Here is a 22,500-nt window from a genome sequence, read left to right as displayed (position 1 = left end):
CTCTGGTAAACTCTGGAACTCCCTGCCTGCTTCTGTATTTCCACCTTCCTATGACTTGAATTCCTTCAAGAGGGAGGTTTCAAGACACTTATCCACCAATTTTTGACCACTGCTTTGACCCTTTTAAGGGACTGGCATTTCAGTGGGCATTTTTATTATTAGATTTTTGTTGCCCTTGGCCAATATCCTTCCTACATAAAAAAAAAAAAAATGCATTAGCTGCACCTTGATCTAATATATTCAACATTATTGATGATTTATTCAGTAATTAATTATATAAAAATGACCTAATTGTATCATCAGTCTGATGATAATTTGAATATAAATTATTTTATTTATTTGTTTATTTCTAAATTAGTTTGTGTATCAGTGTACTTATGTAGACGAGGATTAAGCTCTGTACAAGGTGCGCAAGCCGCACGTCTTTGTGACGTGGCAGTGGGGAGTGGGGAGGTGAGGTGAGGTGGCAGCAGGGTGATGAGGTGGCGACGAACGGTCAGCCAGGGTTAGTTGCTGTCCGCCCCTACCTGAAGTGTGTTGTGATGGATCACTGGATGTAATATTTATTCAAGACTTGGGATTATTGTATTATGCTGGTATGTATGGCTATGTTTGGTTATAATAGTACTGTGTGGGGGTTTATCAGCTGGTGTTCACGTAAAACATTTGTGATGTTCATCGACAAAATGTTTGTATTAGTGATGATCTTTTATGATGACAGTGTTAATGTGATTGTGCGGTCGGCTATTAAGATTGATAGTTACTCAGGGAATATTTCATGTATTACAGTTTATGAATCCAACTACTCGTTCGGAAAGTTCATGGAGGCAATCCATATGCGGCTGGAGCTACCGTTGTGAGTTATATTTCTAATGATTATTATAAGTGAAGATCAATGTGGTTGATTGGTTATATAATTGATTTTTAATTGTACTTAGCATATGGTGAATTCTACATACATCCATTCTCAATTTTCATATTGATCTGCTTATTAATGATGCTTGGGGACTTAAGATGAAAAAAAAAAAAAACTGAGATGTGTTTATTGTAATGATTTTGACAGGTCCAAACGCTTGTAATAAAGAAGTTATGGCAGTGTTCAAACTGTGTTAATGGATGCCTCTATACACTAATAATGCTGGTATACGTACTAATGTACAAACTTAAGTAATATTCTTCGTGGTGTATCCATTCAAAAACAGGTTCCTCTGACAACACTACATCACACACAAATTCTTCACATTTTAAGAACATAATTATTAATACTTTGCTTACAAAACTACTTTTTGGCATAATAGTGTGTCTAATCCTTGTTTAAATACAATTCCTTATTACTTCAACTTTAATTTTATGACATAATTTTCCTGTAAAAAATAATCTGATTTCACTTCTTTATTTTTCAGGCCCACCTTAAAATTATATATATATATATATATATATATATATATATATATATATATATATATATATATATATATATATATATATATATATATATATATATATATATATATAACAATAAACCAATATATTCTCATCGAACCTTAGAGTATAACTGCAACTGCTGATACAATATTAATTAGGCTTTAACTCACTGCTAAATCTTAATTTTCTAAATTCTTTAATATTACATGCTGAGAATTAAACTTGATAAAACTAAATCTCTTAACATCAATATTCTTATTATATTAATCTTAAACTACTAAGTATTACGTGCAAAAACTCTGATGCAAATTCAGTAAGTTCATGGGAACTTCAAGAAATAATTAAACTTTTAACAATTTCAAATTAATTATTAAATATATAAAATAGTAATATTTGCAATTAGCTACTTAAGATTTAAAAAAAAAATTATATATATAGAAACATGCATATATAAATAAATGATTACATAAATTATATTATATATAAATACATATATAAATGAACCTTCTCAAGAAAAAAAAAATCACTTTTATATATAATTAAAGAATTATATAAAATCTTCATCTTATATAATAAATCTATGAAAAGTTCATCTATATAATTTTAAATGTTTATATATAACATCAACTATTACTTAAAGACATCAATTATTACTTAAAGACTATAATACAATAAATATATATATATATATATATATATATATATATATATATATATATATATATATATATATATATATATATATATATATATATATATATATATATATATATATATATATAATAATAATAATTCTATATATTTAAAAAAAAAATTTTTAAAATAAATACCTGATTCATTAAAAAAAATATAACAAAATAATAATATTATTAACATAATGCCAAGCTACAAATCTATAATAATAAAAAAAAGAACTGATCTAAAACTTAGCAATATCCCATTTCTTTCCAAAGATGTCCCTCCTATTGTTCTCCGGAACTGTGCCTCCGTGCTTGCACCTTGCCTAGTCAAACTCTTTCAGCTCTGTCTGTCAACATCTACCTTTCCTTCTTCCTGGAAGTTTGCCTATATTCAGCCTGTTCCTAAAAAAAGGGTGACCGTTCTAATCCCTCAAACCATCGTCCTATTGCTTTGAGTTCCTGCCTATCTAAAGTTTTTTGCATCTATCCTATGGAAAGGAAACAGGAAGACAAACGAATCGAGGACAGAATATAAAAAAAAGTGCAAAAGAGAGAAGAGAGGAAGTGAAGAGAAAGGGGGGAGGGAAGAGGGAATGGGAGAGGTGAGAGAGAGTGAGGAGAGGGAGAGGGGAGAGAGGGAGGCGTGCATGCAGGACACGAAAGAATTAAAGCATGATTCTCTCTTGCTTAATGAACACCAACTGACGCCAGGACACCAGAAGGAGGAGGAGGAGGAGGAGGAGGAGGAGGAGGAGGAGGAGGAGGAGGAGGAGGAGGAGGAGGAGGAGGAAGAGAAAAGGGAAGGAAACAGGAAAAACAACAACAACAACAACAACAACAACAACAGCAAAGGAGAAGAAAAGGAAGAAAACGATGATAATGACGATAGCGAAGAAGGAGAAGAAGAAAATGAAGAATACGAAGAGTAAACAAACAAACAAACAAAACACACACTCACACACACACACACACACACACACACACACACACACACAGAATGACCTGACAGCTAGGCACTGCGGCAGATAGGTCACCTAAGGAGGGCAAAAAGGGGTGGAAGAGGAGGTCAGGTCAGGTCACCCCTTTACATATGCAGGAGGAACAAGAGAAGAAGGAAGAGAAAGAGGGAGAGGAGGAGGAAGAGGAAGAGGATGACAATAATATAACTGGTGCTATATATATTAACGGTAACATTCCATTGACGGTCCATCTCTCTCAGCACAAGGAGAAGGAAGCATGAAGGGTAATACAGCAGGAGGCTCCTCCCCACCCACCACTCCATTTCAAAACACACTGTATTGGACGCACCGGGGAACATGTACAGTGGACCATGGGGAAACTTACAACCAACTCTCAATACAAATGGAGGAGAAGGAGGAGGAGGAGGAGGAGGAGGAGGGTTGCCATAAATTTTGACGAAGTATAGCAGTGTTATAGAACTGATGTGGCGATTCTCTCTCTCTCTCTCTCTCTCTCTCTCTCTCTCTCTCTCTCTCTCTCTCTCTCTCTCTCTCTCTCTCTCTCTCTCTCTATTCCTTGACACATTGGTCCCTTCCTTGGTGCAGACTACGAGTCATTTCCTCTCATGTCAACCATCAGGGCGCCGTTTGCAAAATTTACTTTCCGATGAGATTTCGTTATTTTTCCCAACACTTTCTTTTCTATATACCTTAGCAATGTTTTTTTTGAAGTGTGGTCTTGCTATTATGTGTTATTTCGTCGCCCTCTGTCTGTCTGTCTGTGTGTCTGTCTGTGTGTCTGTCTGCCTGTGTGTGGCATCGTTGCTCATTAGCCGCCATTGTTTACTATTTCACGTCCTTCTCTTCTCCAGCCAGTCAAGTGTTCTCGTGGAGTTTTTTGTAAATGATTGTTTTTACTTCGTTCCTTTGTTGCCTGATTTATTGTTTCTTGTGTCTATTTGCCGGCTGTCTTATGTTTTGCTCTTTTGTTCCCTGCTTCTTTTATCGTGTGTGTGTGTGTGTGTGTGTGTGTGTGTGTGTTAGTATGGAGACGACACGAGTTTCGGCTACAGATATCGTTATACAGTTTTGTAATCATTATTACCACCGCCACCACCATCACCGCCATCATCATCACGCACGTCACCATCATTCATAAACACCTGCACCAGTTAATTAAATGAAAAGAAAAAAGTCTACCATTCCTGCAACACCTGCAGTAAATGGGTGAATTAATTAATACAAAATAAACAAATAAATCTAATATTCGTTTTTTACATTAATTTCTACCTGTACTGAACCACAAAAGTAACGCCTCTCATCCATCTCAAAAGGTCAGATATCACTGCACAAAATTTTAACTCATCTACTTATTTTGCAACACGAGCAGCGCCACTCGTCAAATGAACATTTACGACCAAATATTGCATGGTTAAAAATTTGCCTCAGCATTCATCATTTCCCACCAGTGTTCATTGTCTATATTTCGTGTTCAAAGCTCATAAAGATTTTATTTATTTATTTATTTATTTATTTTTTTTTTTTGTGTGTGATCAGTTTTCATCGTTTGGTGTCAGTGTTGGTGGTTTGTATTATCACTGCTACTCATTAACCTTCAGTGCAAGAGTTAACCAGTATCTCAGTCATTCATCCCTTTTTCTGGTAAAACTCTGGAACTCGCTGCTTGTTTCTGTGTTTCCTCCTTCCTATGACTTGAACTCTTTCAAAACGGAGGTTTCAAGACACTTATGTTGTAATTCTGGAGAACCCTTTCGACCTGTTTGGGACTGGCACTCCATTGGACGTTTTTTTTTTTTTTTTAATTTAGCGTCACTGTTCATCATGTGCAATTATCAAAGTTCACTGGAAATATCACTCGTTCTCACTGCTTAAGTCACCCACGTGCAGTATTCTTTTACACTAATTTTTGTCTGTTACAGGGAGAGAGAGAGAGAGAGAGAGAGAGAGAGGAGAGAGAGAGTAGAGAGAGAGAGAGAAGAGAGAGAGAGAGAGAGAGAGAGAAGAGAGAGAGAGAGAGAGATGAGAGAGAGAGAGAGAGAGAGAGGAGAGAGAGAGAGAGAGAAAGTACCTTCTTTACCTCTATCCCCTTCCTACTTCTTCCCTTTATTACCTCTCTCTTAACTCTTTCCCTTCCTAATTTCTACCCATTTCTAATTACTCCACTCCTCTACCTTCCTACCCATCCCTGCCCTCCCCTTCCAAAACCCTGACTCCTTTCCCTTAATTCCTCCCCCTTTGCTCCCCTTTCATTCCTGTGTTCTTAATCCACCAACTCTTACAGCTTACCCTTAACCCCCCTTATCTTTCACTCCATCCCTTTACTCCTTCCCCCTTAACTCCATCTCTGAACCCTTTCCCTCTTCACACCGCCTTCAGCCGCGCCCCGTGACTCACGCCGCACGCACCGCCATGTATAACAACAATATTCTGAAACGTCTTCGCGCCGCACCTTCACTGCACTCAGACAGGGGCGGATCCTGAAAATCAATTTGAAGGGGGGCCCGATGATAAAATATTTTTTCCTGAGTTAGCGACAGCCTCAACACAGTGAAGACCAATGGATAGTGATGGCGGTTCTTCGCTTAAAATCCGCAGCTCCCGAGCAATCAACGTATTATGTGACAAATTAATTTTGTTGTATCTATATATGAAGTGCAAATCAATATTTAAGGTGGCAAGCAATAACAGGAAACAATTGACAGTGTACATTCTGACCAGTAAAAAGGCAGATCTGGACAGGGAGAAATCGTCGCCATAGCGAGCATGCCAAGAAAAACTCAACGTTTATTTCGATATGCAAGCAGCAAGTGGGTGATCATAATACAGCTCATATATAAATTACAAACCTAACCTTTACAAATAAAGAGTTAATATGTAAAATTAGACACAGCTCAAGATCAAAAGGAATTCTTATAGGGCTTCTTTTACATGGGATTGAGGTAACACATTTGCAAAGACTGGCTGATCTAAAGAAATATATTTACAAATTCCCAAGTATTCAACAAGTGACTCACCAAGCAAAGAGTAGTCGGGCCTGTAAAGCCCAAGCAACTCCTACAGGAGGAATTATTTAAAGGGGTTTGGAGGACAGCGTGCAGCGGCGGCCGGCTTCGCTCCCCGACTCTCTAGGTTTTTAGGGGGTGTCCTAAATATATTTTATGTTTTCTCAGTTCTTTGGGTATTTCAAATATTTCAGTTATCGTGATATTTTTTTGGGGCGGCCCGGGCCATCTGCCTCCCCCCCCATCCCCACCCCCCCAGCATCCGCGCCTGCATATGCCTACAGCCGACGACACATTCCGTATTATAGATGGAACACATTATAAGCAAGTCAGTTCTGTACCCACTGTCCGCATACAGTTGAGAATTTCTGGGGGAACGGAGATGTTTTTGGGGGCTCGGGTCCCCTGGGCCCCTCCCCCTGTATCCGTCCTTGCACTCAAAAGCCTCTAATTGGAGTTGCACGGGTTTTAGTGATATACAATAATTTTTTTTACATTATTTACAAGATGAACACTCTTGAGAACCCGGCTAAGCGTCTCTGTGGCCTTGGAAAACAGTCGTGACGAGAGCCGGAGCGGTTCAGAACACGGGGACTGATATTCTCAAACGTTCCGCCGTCTCATCTCCACAATTTGCAGTCTGCTTTACTGGAAGGTTTTTGAGCTTTCCTTCATTCACGATGCTAGTGGTAAAGGAAGGTGACCAAGGGATACCATAGATCGTACTTGTATGCTCTCTGTTACCTTTCTCGGTTCGTGCAATTTTGACAGGCTGTAGTGGAAGTTGTTGCGGTTTTCAAGGGTGTTTTCATAGTTCCAGTGATAGTTTAACAGGCTGTGATGGAAGCTGTTGGGGTTTTCAAGGGTGTTTTCATGACTCGAGTGATAGGTTAACAGGCTGTGGTGGAAGTTGTTGGGGTTTTCAAGGGTGTTTTCATGATGCGAGTTATAGTTTAACAGGTTGTGGTGGAAGTTGTTGGGGTTTTCAAGGGTGTTTTCATGACTCGAGTGATAGTTTTAACAGGCTGTGGTGGAAGTTGTTGGGGTTTTCAAGGGGTGTTTTCATGATGCGAGTGATAGTTTAACAGGCTGTGGTGGAAGTTGAATTAGCAGATGACACAAAGTTAGGTGGTAAGGTGACGTGCGATGAAGACTGCAATGAACTTGAGGAGGAGCTTAACAGACTGACAGAGTGGAGTGGTGAGTGGCAGATGTCTGCCTCTGTACTTCCAAAAATTAAGTTTGGCAGTGGAGAGAAGAATCCCAAACTTTAAGTACCACACACACGCTCTCTCTCTCTCTCTCTCTCTCTCCTCTCCTCTCTCTCTCTCCTCTCTCTCTCTCTCTCTCTCTCTCTCTCTCTCTCTCTCATCTCTCTCTCTCTCTCTCTCTCTCTCTCTCTCTATATATATATATATATATATATATATATATATATATATATATATATATATATATATATATTTTGTAAACTCCGCCATCTTTATCGCGTGGTGGCGGGGAGGCATCCCCTCCCTGCCCCGCCCCTCGCCTCGCCGCGCCGCTGGTTGGTGGAATCAGCCTATCCTTGCCTGAGTGCCACGTCTCCCATTGGTCGGCGCCGCGGAACTGAGCCATCTCTAACGCTCCGCTCTCTCCCTGTACTCTGTTCACGATCGCCTGAGGCACAAGCCCCTCCCTCACGGCGGAGCGTGGCGGGCCCTGGATTCTGTCCCCACTGGGTGGCGGTGTCCCGAGGTGTGGCGGAGGGTTTGACATTGTTTTGGTGACGTGATAAACACTGCCGGACACCTCACTCTCCTACACACACTTTCAAGTTATATTATATTTATATTGCAATTACAGCAAAAGAACAAACAAGTAAATAAATAAATAAATAAAATAAAATAATAAAATAAAAAACATGCAGTCGTGTTGACAGGAACTGGAGATTTTTTAATATACACAAATTTAAAACATTTAACTTCAAAACTGATGAAAGGCAAGAGGGAGCCTGCTCTCAATAAGCAGCATCATAGGCAAAGCAGGACGGTCTGCCCGTCATCTTTCATTCTAACACTGTACTTCCTTCACACAAACTTTCCCTCCCTCTCCTCCCCTCCCCTCCCTTCCATCCCACCCAACTAACACTCTCTTCCTTCACTCAAACTGTCTCTCCCCTCCTCTCCTACGTTATCTTATGTTACTCTCCTACACACTGGTCTGCCCTTCACGTGTTACTGCTAATTCCTCCACTCCCTCACCCAGGCCGAATGCTTCCTTCCCCCAACCCCTCTCTCTCTCTCTCTCTCTCTCTCTCTCTCTCTCTCTCTCTCTCTCTCTCTCTCTCTCTTTCTCTCATATACTCGTATATATATATATATATATATATATATATATATATATATATATATATATATATATATATATATATATATATATATATATATATATATATATATATATATATAAGAATTAGTGAGTAAAAAGCGTGTGAGCAATGCAAGGCGTGGTTGAGGTGGCATGAGCGACGCAGCCTGTTGGGCCAAGGCAAGCCACAGGCCTGGCCGGCTGAGGGTTATGGTCCCACTGGGAATTAACGCTGGCTCTGCCGCTCTCTTTACCACGTTTCAGGTGAGGGTTGCATGTTTACAGTCCAGGTGTCCCTAAGCATCTCGGGATGACTAATATCATTCTCTCGGCCACCCACAAATTTACAAGTGTATATACTCGTCACTCCGTGTCTTCTTGTCATCAAGTGCTAACAATGTGATGATAAAAAAAAAAAAATTGACGATCTACTCGTATTTCTTACTTTTTAAAGAGCATAATAGCAGCTATAAAAAAAAAAAGTATGTCTACAGATGACAGTTCGTGTACAAGACATGCAAACCTACGTCCACTCATCCAGAAATGTATCTAATCTTGTTAAGTTCCCTATTAAATAGTCACTACCACTGGATTACTGTTTCTGTCTAGTCACACACGAACATGCGCATATTCACGGCCAGCAAACACGCAAGGTACACTCAAATACTCCGGAGCAAAGCTGCCTCATCTTGTTTCATTGATCAGCCCACTCTTGCACACTTTCAAACTAAAGCCACTTTTCATTTACCATCGACGATTTTATATTCGAATCAAAATTTAAATGACGTTTGAGAACTTTCGGCCAAAATTCGTTGAGGGCCGTGACGGCCTTGGGCGCCGCACGGGGGGAGAAGGTGGCTGTCGGGTCCGGCCTGGGGCCCAAGGTAGAGAACTGGCAGCAGGTCCTTCTTTTCCTTTGCGGCCTCGAGCTTCAATAGTAGTCGTCCACTTGCAGCGCCTTACACTAGGCAAGGGGTCGCCATAAGCAAGAGATCAATGTCTGCCACTCACCAGATGTTGCCCGGAGGGGGGAGTCCTTATGGGGAGTAAGGGCTCTTTCCATAGAGTCTGGTGGAGGGTGTGTACGGGTCCCTTGATTATGATGACGCCGGGCTGAACAACTCGCCATGAACGAGGGCACGCCGTGCACCATGCACCAGACACTGGCAGTACGAGGGGTCCTTTAGGGGAGAAAAGGGCTCACTTCATGACAGTGGTTGGGGAGTGGTGTGTGGTGGGTCATTGCTCATGGCGACCCGTGTGAGGTGCGGCAAGGTTGCATCGTCACTGCCCTCACACCCAGGGACTGGGGTGGACCCTTGGGGAGGAAGGGTTCGTCCTGGTACCTATGTAGGTTGGTAGCCAATGTCGTATAGCTATCGCCGCGCCCGCATCGTTATCGTGGAAACTCGCATCGTTATCGTGGAAACTCGCATCGCTATCGTGGAATCGCATCGTTATCGTGGAAACTCGCATCGTTATCGTGGAAACTCGCATCGTTATCGTGGAAACTCGCATCGTTATCGTGGAAACTCGCATCGTTATCGTGGAATCGCATCGTTATCGTGGAATCGTATCGTTATCGTGGAATCGCATCGTTATCGTGGAATCGTATCGTTATCGTTGAATCGCATCGTTATCGTGGAAACTCGCATCGTTATCGTGGAATCGCATCGTTATCGTGGAATCGCATCGTTATCGTGGAATCGCATCGTTATCGTGGAAACTCGCATCGTTATCGTGGAATCGTGGAATCGCATCGTTATCGTGGAATCGTGGAATCGCATCGTTATCGTGGAATCGCATCGTTATCATGGAATCGTGGAATCGCATCGTTATCGTGGAATCGTGGAATCGCATCGTTATCGTGGAATCGCATCGTTATCATGGAATCGTGGAATCGCATCGTTATCGTGGAATCGTGGAATCGCATCGTTATCGTGGAATCATGGAATCGCATCGTTATCGTGGAATCATGGAATCGCATCGTTATCGTGGAATCGTGGAATCGCATCGTTATCGTGGAATCGCATCGTTATCATGGAATCGTGGAATCGCATCGTTATCGTGGAATCGCATCGTTATCGTGGAAACTCGTATCATTATCGTGGAATCGCATCGTTATCGTGGAATCGCATCGTTATCGTGGAAACTCGTATCATTATCGTGGAATCGCATCGTTATCGTGGAATCGCATCGTTATCGTGGAAACTCGTATCATTATCGTGGAATCGCATCGTTACGGTGGAAACTCGTATCATTATCGTGGAATCGCATCGTTATCTTCGTCACGCGCATCGTAATCATCGTTATTTATTTATTTATTAGTTTATTTATTTAAAGCATCAAATTCGTGATCATTATTTGGGCTTGTATAATACATTGATTATTTCTGGTGGCGTGCGGTGAGAATAACTCTGACGGTCAACTTCTTGCTTTTCTACCTCATCTTCCTTCCATTCACATTTATTTATTTTTCATAATAAATGTATAAAATATTCAATAAATGTATATATAAAAATGGTAATTACTTTTTAAATAGATATAAGTAAATGTAAAATGTTTTATCTAAGCCGTAATAAATAAATAAAACAGGTGGATCGCATACCAAAGCAGAATTTGACTCTTATAGATCACGTTGGCTGTGTAGATCGCGTGCCAAAGTAGCGCCCCTAAACCTGAGCTGACCTAACGTAGCCTGAGCCAACGCATGTGCAACAGTGATTTGCAAGAGTCATTGTTTAAAGCGTTTATGTCAAGAGTTGCCTTTCACAATTACTTTCCTTTTTTTTTTCTATTCTTCACTTTCGGCAGCAACTATATAATGATCGGAGTGAACGGCTGGCACTGTCACGACTCAACACCAATCTGGAATACCACGCTGTACCATCTCTCTCTCTCTCTCTCTCTCTCTCTCTCTCTCTCTCTCTCTCTCTCTCTCTCTCTCTCTCTAACAGTATGCCACGCTTCACGACCCTGCCACCTTATTCCTTCTACCGTCAAATTTGTTTTTTTCTACATGCCTAACTTTTAAACTACCGTCACTTTGCTTCTCTGGATTCAGTGCGAGGCTAAGATGGCATTTGGCAGCGTTTTGTGGAAGTTCCTGAGGTGCCAAGGGTGTTGTCATAATAGTATCCAGCGGTAGTCTGACAAGGACTCTGCACCATCCTACTTTGACCCACAAACAGTACTCATGAAATCTAATCACCTCTGACTTATACACACACACACACACACACGCACACACACACACACTCTCTCACACACACACACACAACCACACTCATTCTCTCTCTCTCTCTCTCTCTCTCTCTCTCTCTCTCTCTCTCTCTCTCTCTCTCTCTCTCTCTCTCTCTCTTATTTGCTATTATTCTCTTTCTCCTTAACTTGCTACTGTTATTATTATAAGGAAGAAAAGGAAAACAAAAGAATAAAGAAAAAGAAGACAACAACAGCAGCAAAAACAACAACAACAGCCAAGAGCCAAACAACAAAAAACAAACAAAAACAAAGGAGGAAATATGCACAAAAAAAAAAAAAGTGGATAAAAATATAATGCACTTCTCGTTACTCCATCATCCTCCTCCTCCTCCTCCTCCTCCTCACCAGCCACGCCGCCTCTCTGGTGCAGAGGCTCCCAAACTGGCGATACATCAACGTCTGTGGGTAGCTCAACATTTATTTTTCTAGTGCAATGAGGGATGACAAAACACCACCACCACCACACACACACACACACACACACACAATGATGAGTTTCCTGTGCGTTACCTCTGGCTACACTGGCTCCCTCCAACACTCCGCTGTGTAACCCTTCCCTCTCCCTCTCTCTGCTTCCCTCCCCCAGTACTCTCCCTCTCTACTCCCCAAACACTCTCTCCAATCATTCTCCCTCCATGTAACTCTTCTTCCCACTTCCCATTCACGCCTTTCCGTTATCCGCATCTCCACTCCCCATCACTTCGCCCCTCACCCCAGCCCTCTTCCATATCCTCCCTCCCATTCACACCTGTCTCTTATCAACCTCTCTTCACATTTTTCAGACTGTAATTACTCTCCTTCTCTCTGCCATCCTCCTCCCCCACACACTCACGCACCCACTTTTTCTCCCCTTCTTGTATTCTCCCTCTTGACTCTTAGGCCCCTTTCACACAAGGCGTGAAATTCACGCCGCGTGAAAAATCACGCGGCGGGAAGTTCACGCCCAACCTAAGCGGACATACAAAATGCATACTTCTGTTCAGACGTGGCAGTTTTTTCACGCGGCGTGAATTTCACGCCTGATGCCGCGCGTGTGTCTGCTAAAAACGAAGCGTGAAATTTCACGCCAAAGTTTAGCTTCCAATGGTGTTCAATGCTTTCTTTCACACTCGGCGTGTTTTGTCACGCCGCCACCTGGCAGTACAGTTCAGGCAGCGGGTAATGTGGACGTGTGCACCTCCCGTACTGAATGAAAATCTACAATAGGTAAAAGGATAATTAAAGTCATTTTTTATTGTTACTGAATGTGTACTTATGTAATAACAAATACATAAACATAGAAAAATCTAAGTTTTTAAAAATAACACTTTTTTCAGATCAAATGATGACTGCAATTAATAGCGAATCCTTAATAACGGCTGTTGAAAAACACCCTGCAGTATGGGATACTGCCTGTACCGACTACAAGGACAGGCAAAAGAAGGTCAATGCATGGACAAGTATTTGTGAAGATGTTGTGGAAAATTTTTGCAGATATTGAAGAAGACCGAGCTAAAAATGATATTGGTAAGTAGGCTTAGTAAGTAGTTACTTATTAGATGTTGTCATTTAGCCATGACACTGAACCACTGTCGCTTACAAAATAATCTGCAAAAAAATCTCTGATGCGGTTAGCTCCTCTTCCTCCTTGTTGTCGACCAAAATTTTCAACATTTTGTATTCCATCGCTATTACTATTTTCATGAACTCTATGACCGTCTCGGGTTCGAACAAAAGTATGCAGCACGCAACAGGCTTTTACAATATATATTGCTAATTCCTTAGACACATTTAGTGGACGATGGAAAATCCTCCACTTGTTGGACAATATTCCAAACGTACATTCTATGTACCTCCGTGCACGCGATAAACGATAGTTAAAGATTCGTTTTTTATTTGATAGCATGCGGCCTGCATATGGTCTCAAGACTGTTTCAGACAACCCAAAAGCCTCATCAGCAACAAATACAAATGGCATTTCAGTGTTGCTTTCATTTGGCAACAATTTTGGTTTAGGTATACTTAATTCACCACTCTGTAATGATTTGTAAAAAGATGACCTTTTAAATATGGTTGAATCGCAATCTTTTCCGTACGACCCAATATCAATGTACGAAAAGCAGTAGTTGGAGTCGCATACAGCCAAAAGCACAATGGAAAAAAAATTCTTATAATTGTAATACAAGGATCCAGAATTATGAGGGCTAATAATTCTGACGTGTTTGCCGTCTATTGCCCCCAAACAGTTAGGAAAATTTGCATTTTTTTCAAATCCTTGTGAAATGCTATTCCAATTCTCCTCCGTGTACAACGGAAAGCATTTGGTTTGTAATACTTCCCATAATACACCACAGACCTCCCTTATTACTCCACTTATTGTTGATATGCAGAGTCTATATGAATAATGCAGTTCTGTCATTGTGCAACCAGTGGCCAGATATCTGAAAAAAAAGATATAAAAAAAATAGTAGCAAAATGTCAAACAATGTTAGATATTAGTTTTAAATATTACACCAACTTTTTTTTTTATTTCAGCTAAAAAGGTTCAGACGAAATGGAAGACCCTGCGTGATTCTTTCAGGAAAACTCATTTTGCAAATAAACATGCTCCATCAGGATCAGGCGCAAAGAAAAGGAATTACTTGTACGCACAGCAAATGCAATTTCTGTTAAACACGTTTGAGGCCGCAGAAACTGCATCAAATATCACGGGACATAACTGTGATGAGCAAGATGATTTAGAGATTCAACCTTCGCCTAAAATTGAAAGAAATTCAAAGAAACCAAAATCGGTGGATTTGCAGATAATTGACTACCTAAATAAGTCGGATGAAAGCGAATCAGACGAAACAGGTTTATTTTTCAGGTCTTTGCTGTCGTCTGTAAAAGATTTTACAGAAGACGAGGAATTGGAGCTAAAGGGAGGGGTTATATCATTAATCTCTAACATAAGAAAAGCAGGAAATAACTATCCCCACATCAATGTCTCACAAACATCTGGAGCTACCACATATTACAGCTATAATGTACCAAATACCACTGCTGCACAAGTGCCGCCAACGCAAGGTCCTTCCCTTGGACAACTGCAGCAAATGCAAAGTCCATCATATGCACAATTACAGCCAATGCAAAGTCCATGTAACCCCGATAGTAACCCTCCCTCAGTGTCATCTGTCTCTTCTCACTCATCCATAATTGATATTTTAGGCAATTGTTGAGAATCTTAGTAATGTAAAATAGTGAACCCATAAAAGGAGCCTCTAGCTGGTTATTTTGTTTGTTACATGTTCACATGGATTGGAATACTATGTAAAAGTATATTTTTCACGAAATAAAGTTTTGTTATTTTTATTGTCATTATTACGAGCCTACTTAGTAAGCAAAAACAAAATACTTTACCTGAGAGTATTTGTTGTGGGTTAGTTTGCCTTGGGTGTATGACAGCAATTCGTCAAAACTTTCAACTGACATTCGGAAGTAATTGAAGAATTTGATTTCATCCATCCTTAGTTTTGCGAATAGTGTGGCAAATTCTCCTTCTTTACTCCTTAAACTCACTATCTTGTGCACCCAGCAGCGCCTTCTTTTCTTTTTTTGCTGTCTTTTATACAACAAATATAAAAGGAGGGCTTTTTTTTCTTTACTCTGGGCAGCCATTTGTTCACCTGTTTTTACACACACTTGTGAGTTGTGACCACTCTCGGAGCACAGCAATGCAATAATGAAACAGAATTCCAGGAGTCAGGCGTGAAAAAAACCACCACGTGTGAACAATTGAGCGTGAACTTCCCGCCGCCTGATTTTTCACGCGGCGTGAATTTCACGCCTTGTGTGAAAGAGGCCTTAGCCCTCCCCACCTCCACCCACACAGACACATACGTACACACTCACATCTCTTCCGGCCCCACACTCTCTTCCCTCCTATACCCCCTCCATAGCTTTCCTGTCCCTCCACCCATTCACTCACCCATCCACACACACACACACACACACACACACACACACACACACACACACACACACAGTTCCTCCTCAGGAAATCTCTCTCTCTCTCTCTCTCTCTCTCTCTCTCTCTCTCTCTCTCTCTCTCTCTCTCTCTCTCTCTCTCCCACTTCCCATTTTCCACTTCCCATCTGGATTTATTTACACCGTTCAGTGGTCTCCTATCCTCCTCCTTCTCCTCCTCCTCCTCCTTGTAGTAGTGTAAGGGTTCGGCCTCGCCCGCTGCTCTGCTGGATACCATTACGCAGCTCTTGACACGAAAGCATTACCTGTGCGTACCATCTTTCGGCTCCCCGCGGCTCAGGTACGCTACAATACACTTAATGTCTGTGATTCCAGGCCGGGCTGTGTGTTGGCTCCGTCAGCGGCGGGGAGCGTGGTTTGTGCTGCTGGCGCTTTGTTGTACCGTGGCGAACAAATGCTGTTTTCATATTTCCCTCCCCCATGTGTACTGCATCACATGGGATGTGTTGCCGCCTCCCCGTGTTCCGTTGCTGCCGCTGAACAAATGGCCGAATTTTACTAGACGCTTCGGGGTGAGTGAGGGATGGCGGGGTGGCTCGTTGCGTTAACCCGCACGTACTATTCCCGCCACGAGTCACCGCCAGGCCATATCCTCCAACACTCACTGCATCACTCCCTCCCGGGCGCGACAGTTATTTTCCTTCCAAGACTCCACTGTAAAAAAAAATATGAGGTAAGAAAAGGGTAGATCTGTGTGAGCTAAAGGCAAACTTGGTCAAATGAGTGAATTACGAGCATAATTCATCCTTCCGCCGAAGCAAACCTTTTTCTTAAGGATAAATATTTTTGTAATTTACCCTCTGCAAATTACCTTTTCGTTACGCTAACAGTTTTCTGTGCATCACGTTTTCGAGATATTTTTTTTCTCTATTCAACCGTCTATGCATTATAAAGGTAGCATAAGAAATTGATTTTGGTGTGTGAATTCATGTGGTATGGAAAGAAATCGTAGGTCGGCTCTTCAATAAGAGGGTATGAGGTGGTGATGTGTGGCACGTTTTCTTTGGATGCTGCTGGATAAATGCCAAGTCCCGCTCCTAGATGTAAATGTTTTGCTGTTATTTGTGTGTGTTAAAGAGTTATGCACGTGGCTGTGGTGTGTCAGAGGTTGTGGAATACAATTGCTAGCTACTGTGAGATGTTTGAGGTGTTACTGATGTCCAGTGTAGTGACACTCAGTGATATTTCGTTTTGTGTCCAGATGTAATTAATTTACTATTATTGGTGTGTGTTAAGGAGACTTGCATGTAATTATGGCACATCTGAGGTTCTGAAACCAATTTACTATCCACTGTAATATGTTTTAGATGTTGCTGGTGTGTAGTGCAGTGACTTTGAGTCACATTTCGGCTGTGTCCGGGTTTTCACGTCTTGGATAAGCAAGAACAAGATCAGAATCAACAAGAGAGAAGGCGCAAAAAAGGTGCCAGCTACTGACAACGAGGAGAAATATACGATTTTCGATATTTCCACGGAAGTGTATCACCTGCACTACTTGTCTGTGTAGGAGAGTGCAGTAAACATTGGGCTGTGCCAAGGGTCACGAAGGCTTAAGGTCAAGGTAAGGGAAGGTATCAGGATTGCAAGAGCAAGGCCAAACATGGTCGAAGGATACACACGTCTTACCTTCGAACTTTGAAGAAAATATCCTTAATTTTTGTAATCTGGAGTGACCAATAGATATTACGAATTGAAAGCAAGGTTGTTGGGTTTGTTTCCACGAATATTTAAAAAAAATTATGTAACAACTGCACGGAAGGTCCAAGCCCTCATCACCTTGAAGTTTTGAGAGACTTATTTTCTGTTGGCAGAATAGTTACACTGTATCTCTTGGTGATATAAATTTTCTTTAGTGAGCAAGTCACCCAAGATTAATAATGGTGAATTAAGTGCAGATTAGTGGAGAATAGGAAGTGGCAGATGAGCAACCTGCAGACAGAAGGCTGCCCCAGTATTGTGCCAAGAAAGGCATGTCACATGATGGATACCAGCCTGCACTCACACCTATAAAACAAAACCACGCGCATATGAGTAGGGATGTAATCAGAGAGGGGTTCACAGCCACCCCACCCCACACCAGCATGGCACCTCCACTCAGCAGCACAGAACATCATGACTGTAATCCTCCCTTCTTTCTCTGTTTCACACACTTCCACCCAATTCAAGTAAACCTACAATTATTTCAAAGACAAGTCAACAAGTCACTCACTTTTCAGTTTAGATTGTAAAGCTGTTTACTGATATCAAAACTCTTTATCACATAAGAAATCCTAAAGTCTCATGTCTTCCTTCAGTCTGGTGTGCAGGAAACGGTATTCCACTATACTGAATGCCCTGCTGAAAGATTATCCATACCTTGGAGATCCTCTAAGTAATTTTATATCTGTTGACTAGAATATCTGTATTTTTATAGATAACACACTAAACACAATACTGATTTTAATTGTTGATTCTCAAAATCTTGTAAATTTCATCGGTGCTGGAGGCAGTCACTGAGGAACAAGATGAAGCTTTTAAGGCTGCCATTAACATCAAACTGTATTCTGGAGCTAAAAAAAAAAAAAAAAAAAAAGTTGTCCAGACAGAAATCGAGGTGAGAAACGACCCATTCAGGAAGAGAGTGTCAGGGACAATGATGGTTTGGTGAAGCGTCAGAAACCTGAGATATGTGTTCATGTGATATCTGCTTGGTGTACGTGTGGCTGGTTACATCCCTCGGCGTGTGTTCCTAGCCACTGATTGATTGTAGCATAGTTGTTAGTGAGCTGGTCTTATATTCTATGGTCCCAATATGATTTTTTCCAAGGTAGTTGCCTGGGAAGAGAGGTAGTCCTATTTATTTATGCAAGTAGAGCTATATAGGCTCATTCGTTGCTTGGGGATATAATTTAATAATTCCTGGCTTGTGTATTTCAGGATTTGTCTCAAGATGATGATGAAGATATCATCCATCTTCATTTGAATGTGGTGCAGCAGGAGATGAGGACCGCTACTCCTGACTTCCAGCTGTGCCAGCGGAAGATGGAGAGAACATTGTCATACAGGCAGCGAAGGAGGTATAATCCTGAGCTTTCTGTGGCAAATGTTCTTGAGGACTTTCCAACACTACGGTACAGGAGCTTTTTGAGGACTTTTTTTTCGTTTGTTTTCTTTTTCACACATTGTTTATATCTAGTTTGTTGTGAGGCTGACCACTGATACATTTTCAATAAAGTGTGAACCATTACGTCATGTATGCAAATAATAAATATTGTAATTATAACAATTCACATAATTTTTCAATGAGATGAGTTACACGAACTCATAAGAAAATGTTGTGTTTAACATTTTCAGCGTGAAACTGAGGCCAAAATGACAAATGTGGGCACCCCAGGTGTGATGTGAGATGAAGTACATGGATCCTTCATTCACGTAATGAAATTCTCCAAGCAAAGGTGTAAAAGTTATCATAAGTTTTACAGCCAATACCTGGACAATCTATCCAGCACTCTGAAAGAAGAAAGGAAAGGTACAGCCTGGAAGAGCAACAGAAGCATGTGTATCTAATTCACCTCATGTACTGTGTGTATAAATGGTAAACGTGGCTCTTATGGCACTAATAATTCATCTGATGACTTTTATATTATTTGTGGTTTTATGTATATTCCACAACATGGATTAATGTTTGCTGTCCAGATGATTCCATCACTCGTCACAGAAGACGAGGAAATGCTGATTATGGACACCACTGAAGTAAGTCTGATGTCTTCAGTAATTGTTTAAGGTGGGGCAAAGAATGTCAAAATATTATTTCCAGGTCATCAATGGTGATTATGGGACAGTGTGTGTGTGTGTGTGTGTGTGTGTGTGTGTGTGTGTGTGTGTGTGTGTGTGTGTGTGTGTGTGTGTGTGTGTGTTCCACATACAGTAAAACACCCATTCTTAAAGGTGGTATCGAATACACTGTTATACATTCCTGTGTTATTATTTCACTTATCAAGACGAATGCTTACTCCTGTCCAAGAATAAAGAACAAAGGAGTCTTGCAGCACCTCTACTGATAACTGACTGACTGACTTTACTAAGGCTTCCCAACAACAAGGTCATATCCAAGAATAAAGAAGAACAAAGGCGTCTTGCAGCACCTCTATTTACAACTGACTGACTGACTTTACTGAGGCTTCCCAACAACAAGGTCATATCCAAGAATAAGGAAAAGCAGAGTTTTCTTCCAGTGCCTCTGCTATTCACAACTGCCGACTGACTGACTGACTTTATCGAGGCTTGCCAACAACAAGGTCAGGGGTCTTCCATTATCTCTATTTACAACCACAGACTGATTCACCAACTGTATATAGGCTTTGCAGCAACGAGATCATATGAGACCTGTGTGCAGCTTGTGATGCCGAGGGTGATGGAGACAGATCGTGAAGAGCGGGTGCTATTTCACACGTCTTTCCTTAATCACTGGCCACTCTGAGACATTTCCTCTTGTTCCACAGCCACCTCTACACATCATACGGGATACAAACTGCAAAACATGTTCTCTTGATCATGTTTTTTCTTGTAGAGGCTTATAAAGACTCCAGACTTTGTTGTTAGTGTAAAGAAAACTCCACAACGACTACGGCAGTAAAACTATTAATTAGCATAAAAGATTTCTACTATTTTTTTTCTTTCTAGATTAGTCTTCGATGTTTTTTCCTTCGTCTTTTTTTTTTTTGTTCCTATTCTAGCTTTCTCTTTTCTTAGTGTACTTTTCTAAGTATCTTTTTCATAAATATATGCAGCATCTCTTTCCATATAATTATTTGGTTCTGTTCAGATGTTTGTTCCTTTCATTCTTCTTCATCTATTTTTCTTTTCCCTGATTCCCTTTCCCCTCCTCATCCTTGTCTTCGGATGTCTATTTCTTATATTTATTTTTCCATTTTGCAAGGCAACTGCGTTTTTTTTTTTTCACCTCTTTCCTTTTCTCCTTCAATTCATCCTGTTAATTAGCCTTTCCCGCCATCATGACGTTCCTCCACCTCTTCAACATAATAGGTCTGGCAGTACCTTGCTCACTTCAGCAGCAAAATATTGCTATACCTGTTATTAGCATGATTCAGATGAAGAAAGTTTTCTCACGGCGGTAATCTGTTTTCCTTAAACGTTAATTCCTTTTGATTAATTGCTATATTTTACTTTACCCTGTAGTTGTAGTTGTCGTGTAAATAACTGTTACAAACATCGTCACTGGTCTTGTGCCAGCAACGTTATATCGGTTTAACAAGGCGCTGAACTCCATCCATGTCTGCATTTCTGCAGACACATTAAAGTTTGTAAGTGATCCTAAATCGAGTAGAATGTTCTGTGCATTTAGATACGTATGTTTCTTTCAGGATTGCGCACAAAAAGTAATCATAAGTTAATCCTGCGAGACGAGAAGGCCTATTGTCTAAACTTCGGCTGCTACTTAGTGTTGTAAGAACATAATGACATACGAAAATACAAGAAGGTGCAAGAAGGGAACAGGCCTATACTTGGCGGTCCCTGTATATACAGTGACATACCTACCTGTTTCCACCCATCATGCCCATCATAATTATGCCCAGTCTTTTTTTCAAGTCTTCCTAATAATTCAGCACTAACAAACTGATTATTGAGGGTATTCCATTAACCCACTACTTTATTTGAGAACCAATTTCTTACCATTTTCTTTTTTTCTAAATTCATCTATATCAAGCTTGAACTCATTATTTCTTTTGTTCTATCCTGATTACTGACCCTAAGAATTTTGTCACCCTTGTTATGCTTATACAACACTTAACATTTATGGGAGCAACTCTTGCTCGTCGCCTCTCCAGGAAAAAAATGTAGATTCCAAAACTTCGATCTCGTTTCCTAGGAAATATTTCTCATCTCTTTTAAACTGTACTGATTGTAATAGACTTATCTCCATTCTGTAATATGAAGGCCATGCACAGTTCAGTCTACATAAGGTATGACGAGTGTCAAATATAATCTTGTTATTTCTTCAAGACTTTACTTTTAACACTCCAAAAATCATTCTACAACACAGTTTGCGTCATTTCTGGTTTCTGTGTTGTTTTCCCTGACGAATACCAGAGCTAACTATAGATCCTAAATATTTTCATCCTCTGATCTCCTTTATACAAGTAAAAGACATCTACCAGATCCACTCGTAATCTGCGCCTCTCTAAGGAATGTAATTTTATCTTCAGTCTTCTTTCGTAACGATTTTTTCTTCTTGCCTTGTTTCTTTTTAGTCATTTTCCTCTGTACTGATTCTGTACTGATCCTTCCTGGAATACAGGAGGCAAAACTGAACAGGATAATCTAGGTGAGGTTTGACCAGCGCCAGCTGACCTCAGTGTTACTTCGGGACTTCTACTTTAAAGTCAACTACAGATGAACCCTACTAAACAGTTTGCTGTATTTCTGGCGTATATGTTTTGTTTCCTCTGATAGAGAACGAGGCAACAGAATTACGAGCGAAGACGCAAAGAAGCATATATATCTTGACTTTTTTTATTTTTTCATTTTTATATAAAGACAATTATATATATATATATATATATATATATATATATATATATATATATATATATATATATATATATATATATATATATATATATATATATATATATATATATATATATATATATATATATATATATACAGACTGAGATTAACAATCGATATAGGAAAGTAATGGGAAAAAAATAAATATATAAAACATTTGTAGCCTTTTGTATCCTCTTGTAATGACATCATATAAGTGACAGAAAATGTGTTTCGGTTTCTGAT

At 40.4% G+C, this 22,500-nt stretch overlaps 1 protein-coding gene and 1 long non-coding RNA gene across 2 annotated transcripts in view; one reads left to right on the top strand and one right to left on the bottom strand.

Annotated features, from left to right (window-relative positions):
• LOC135097496 (uncharacterized) overlaps positions 1 to 22,500 on the bottom strand; it is a 94,188-nt gene that overhangs the window by 61,729 nt on the left and 9,959 nt on the right. The gene's annotated exons all lie outside the window — the stretch shown is intronic.
• On the top strand, positions 12,610 to 15,095 carry LOC135097506 (uncharacterized). The gene is given in 3 exon segments (XM_063999452.1): positions 12,610 to 13,165; positions 13,167 to 13,206; positions 14,215 to 15,095. Coding segments are annotated over 3 exon segments (867 nt in total). The 5' UTR covers positions 12,610 to 13,021; the 3' UTR covers positions 14,898 to 15,095.

This window comes from Scylla paramamosain, unplaced genomic scaffold, assembly GCF_035594125.1.
Source record: "Scylla paramamosain isolate STU-SP2022 unplaced genomic scaffold, ASM3559412v1 Contig23, whole genome shotgun sequence".
Classification (NCBI taxonomy): domain Eukaryota; kingdom Metazoa; phylum Arthropoda; class Malacostraca; order Decapoda; family Portunidae; genus Scylla; species Scylla paramamosain.
The sequence above is the reverse complement of the archived record's forward strand: the minus strand, read 5'-3'. Positions and strand labels throughout refer to the sequence as shown.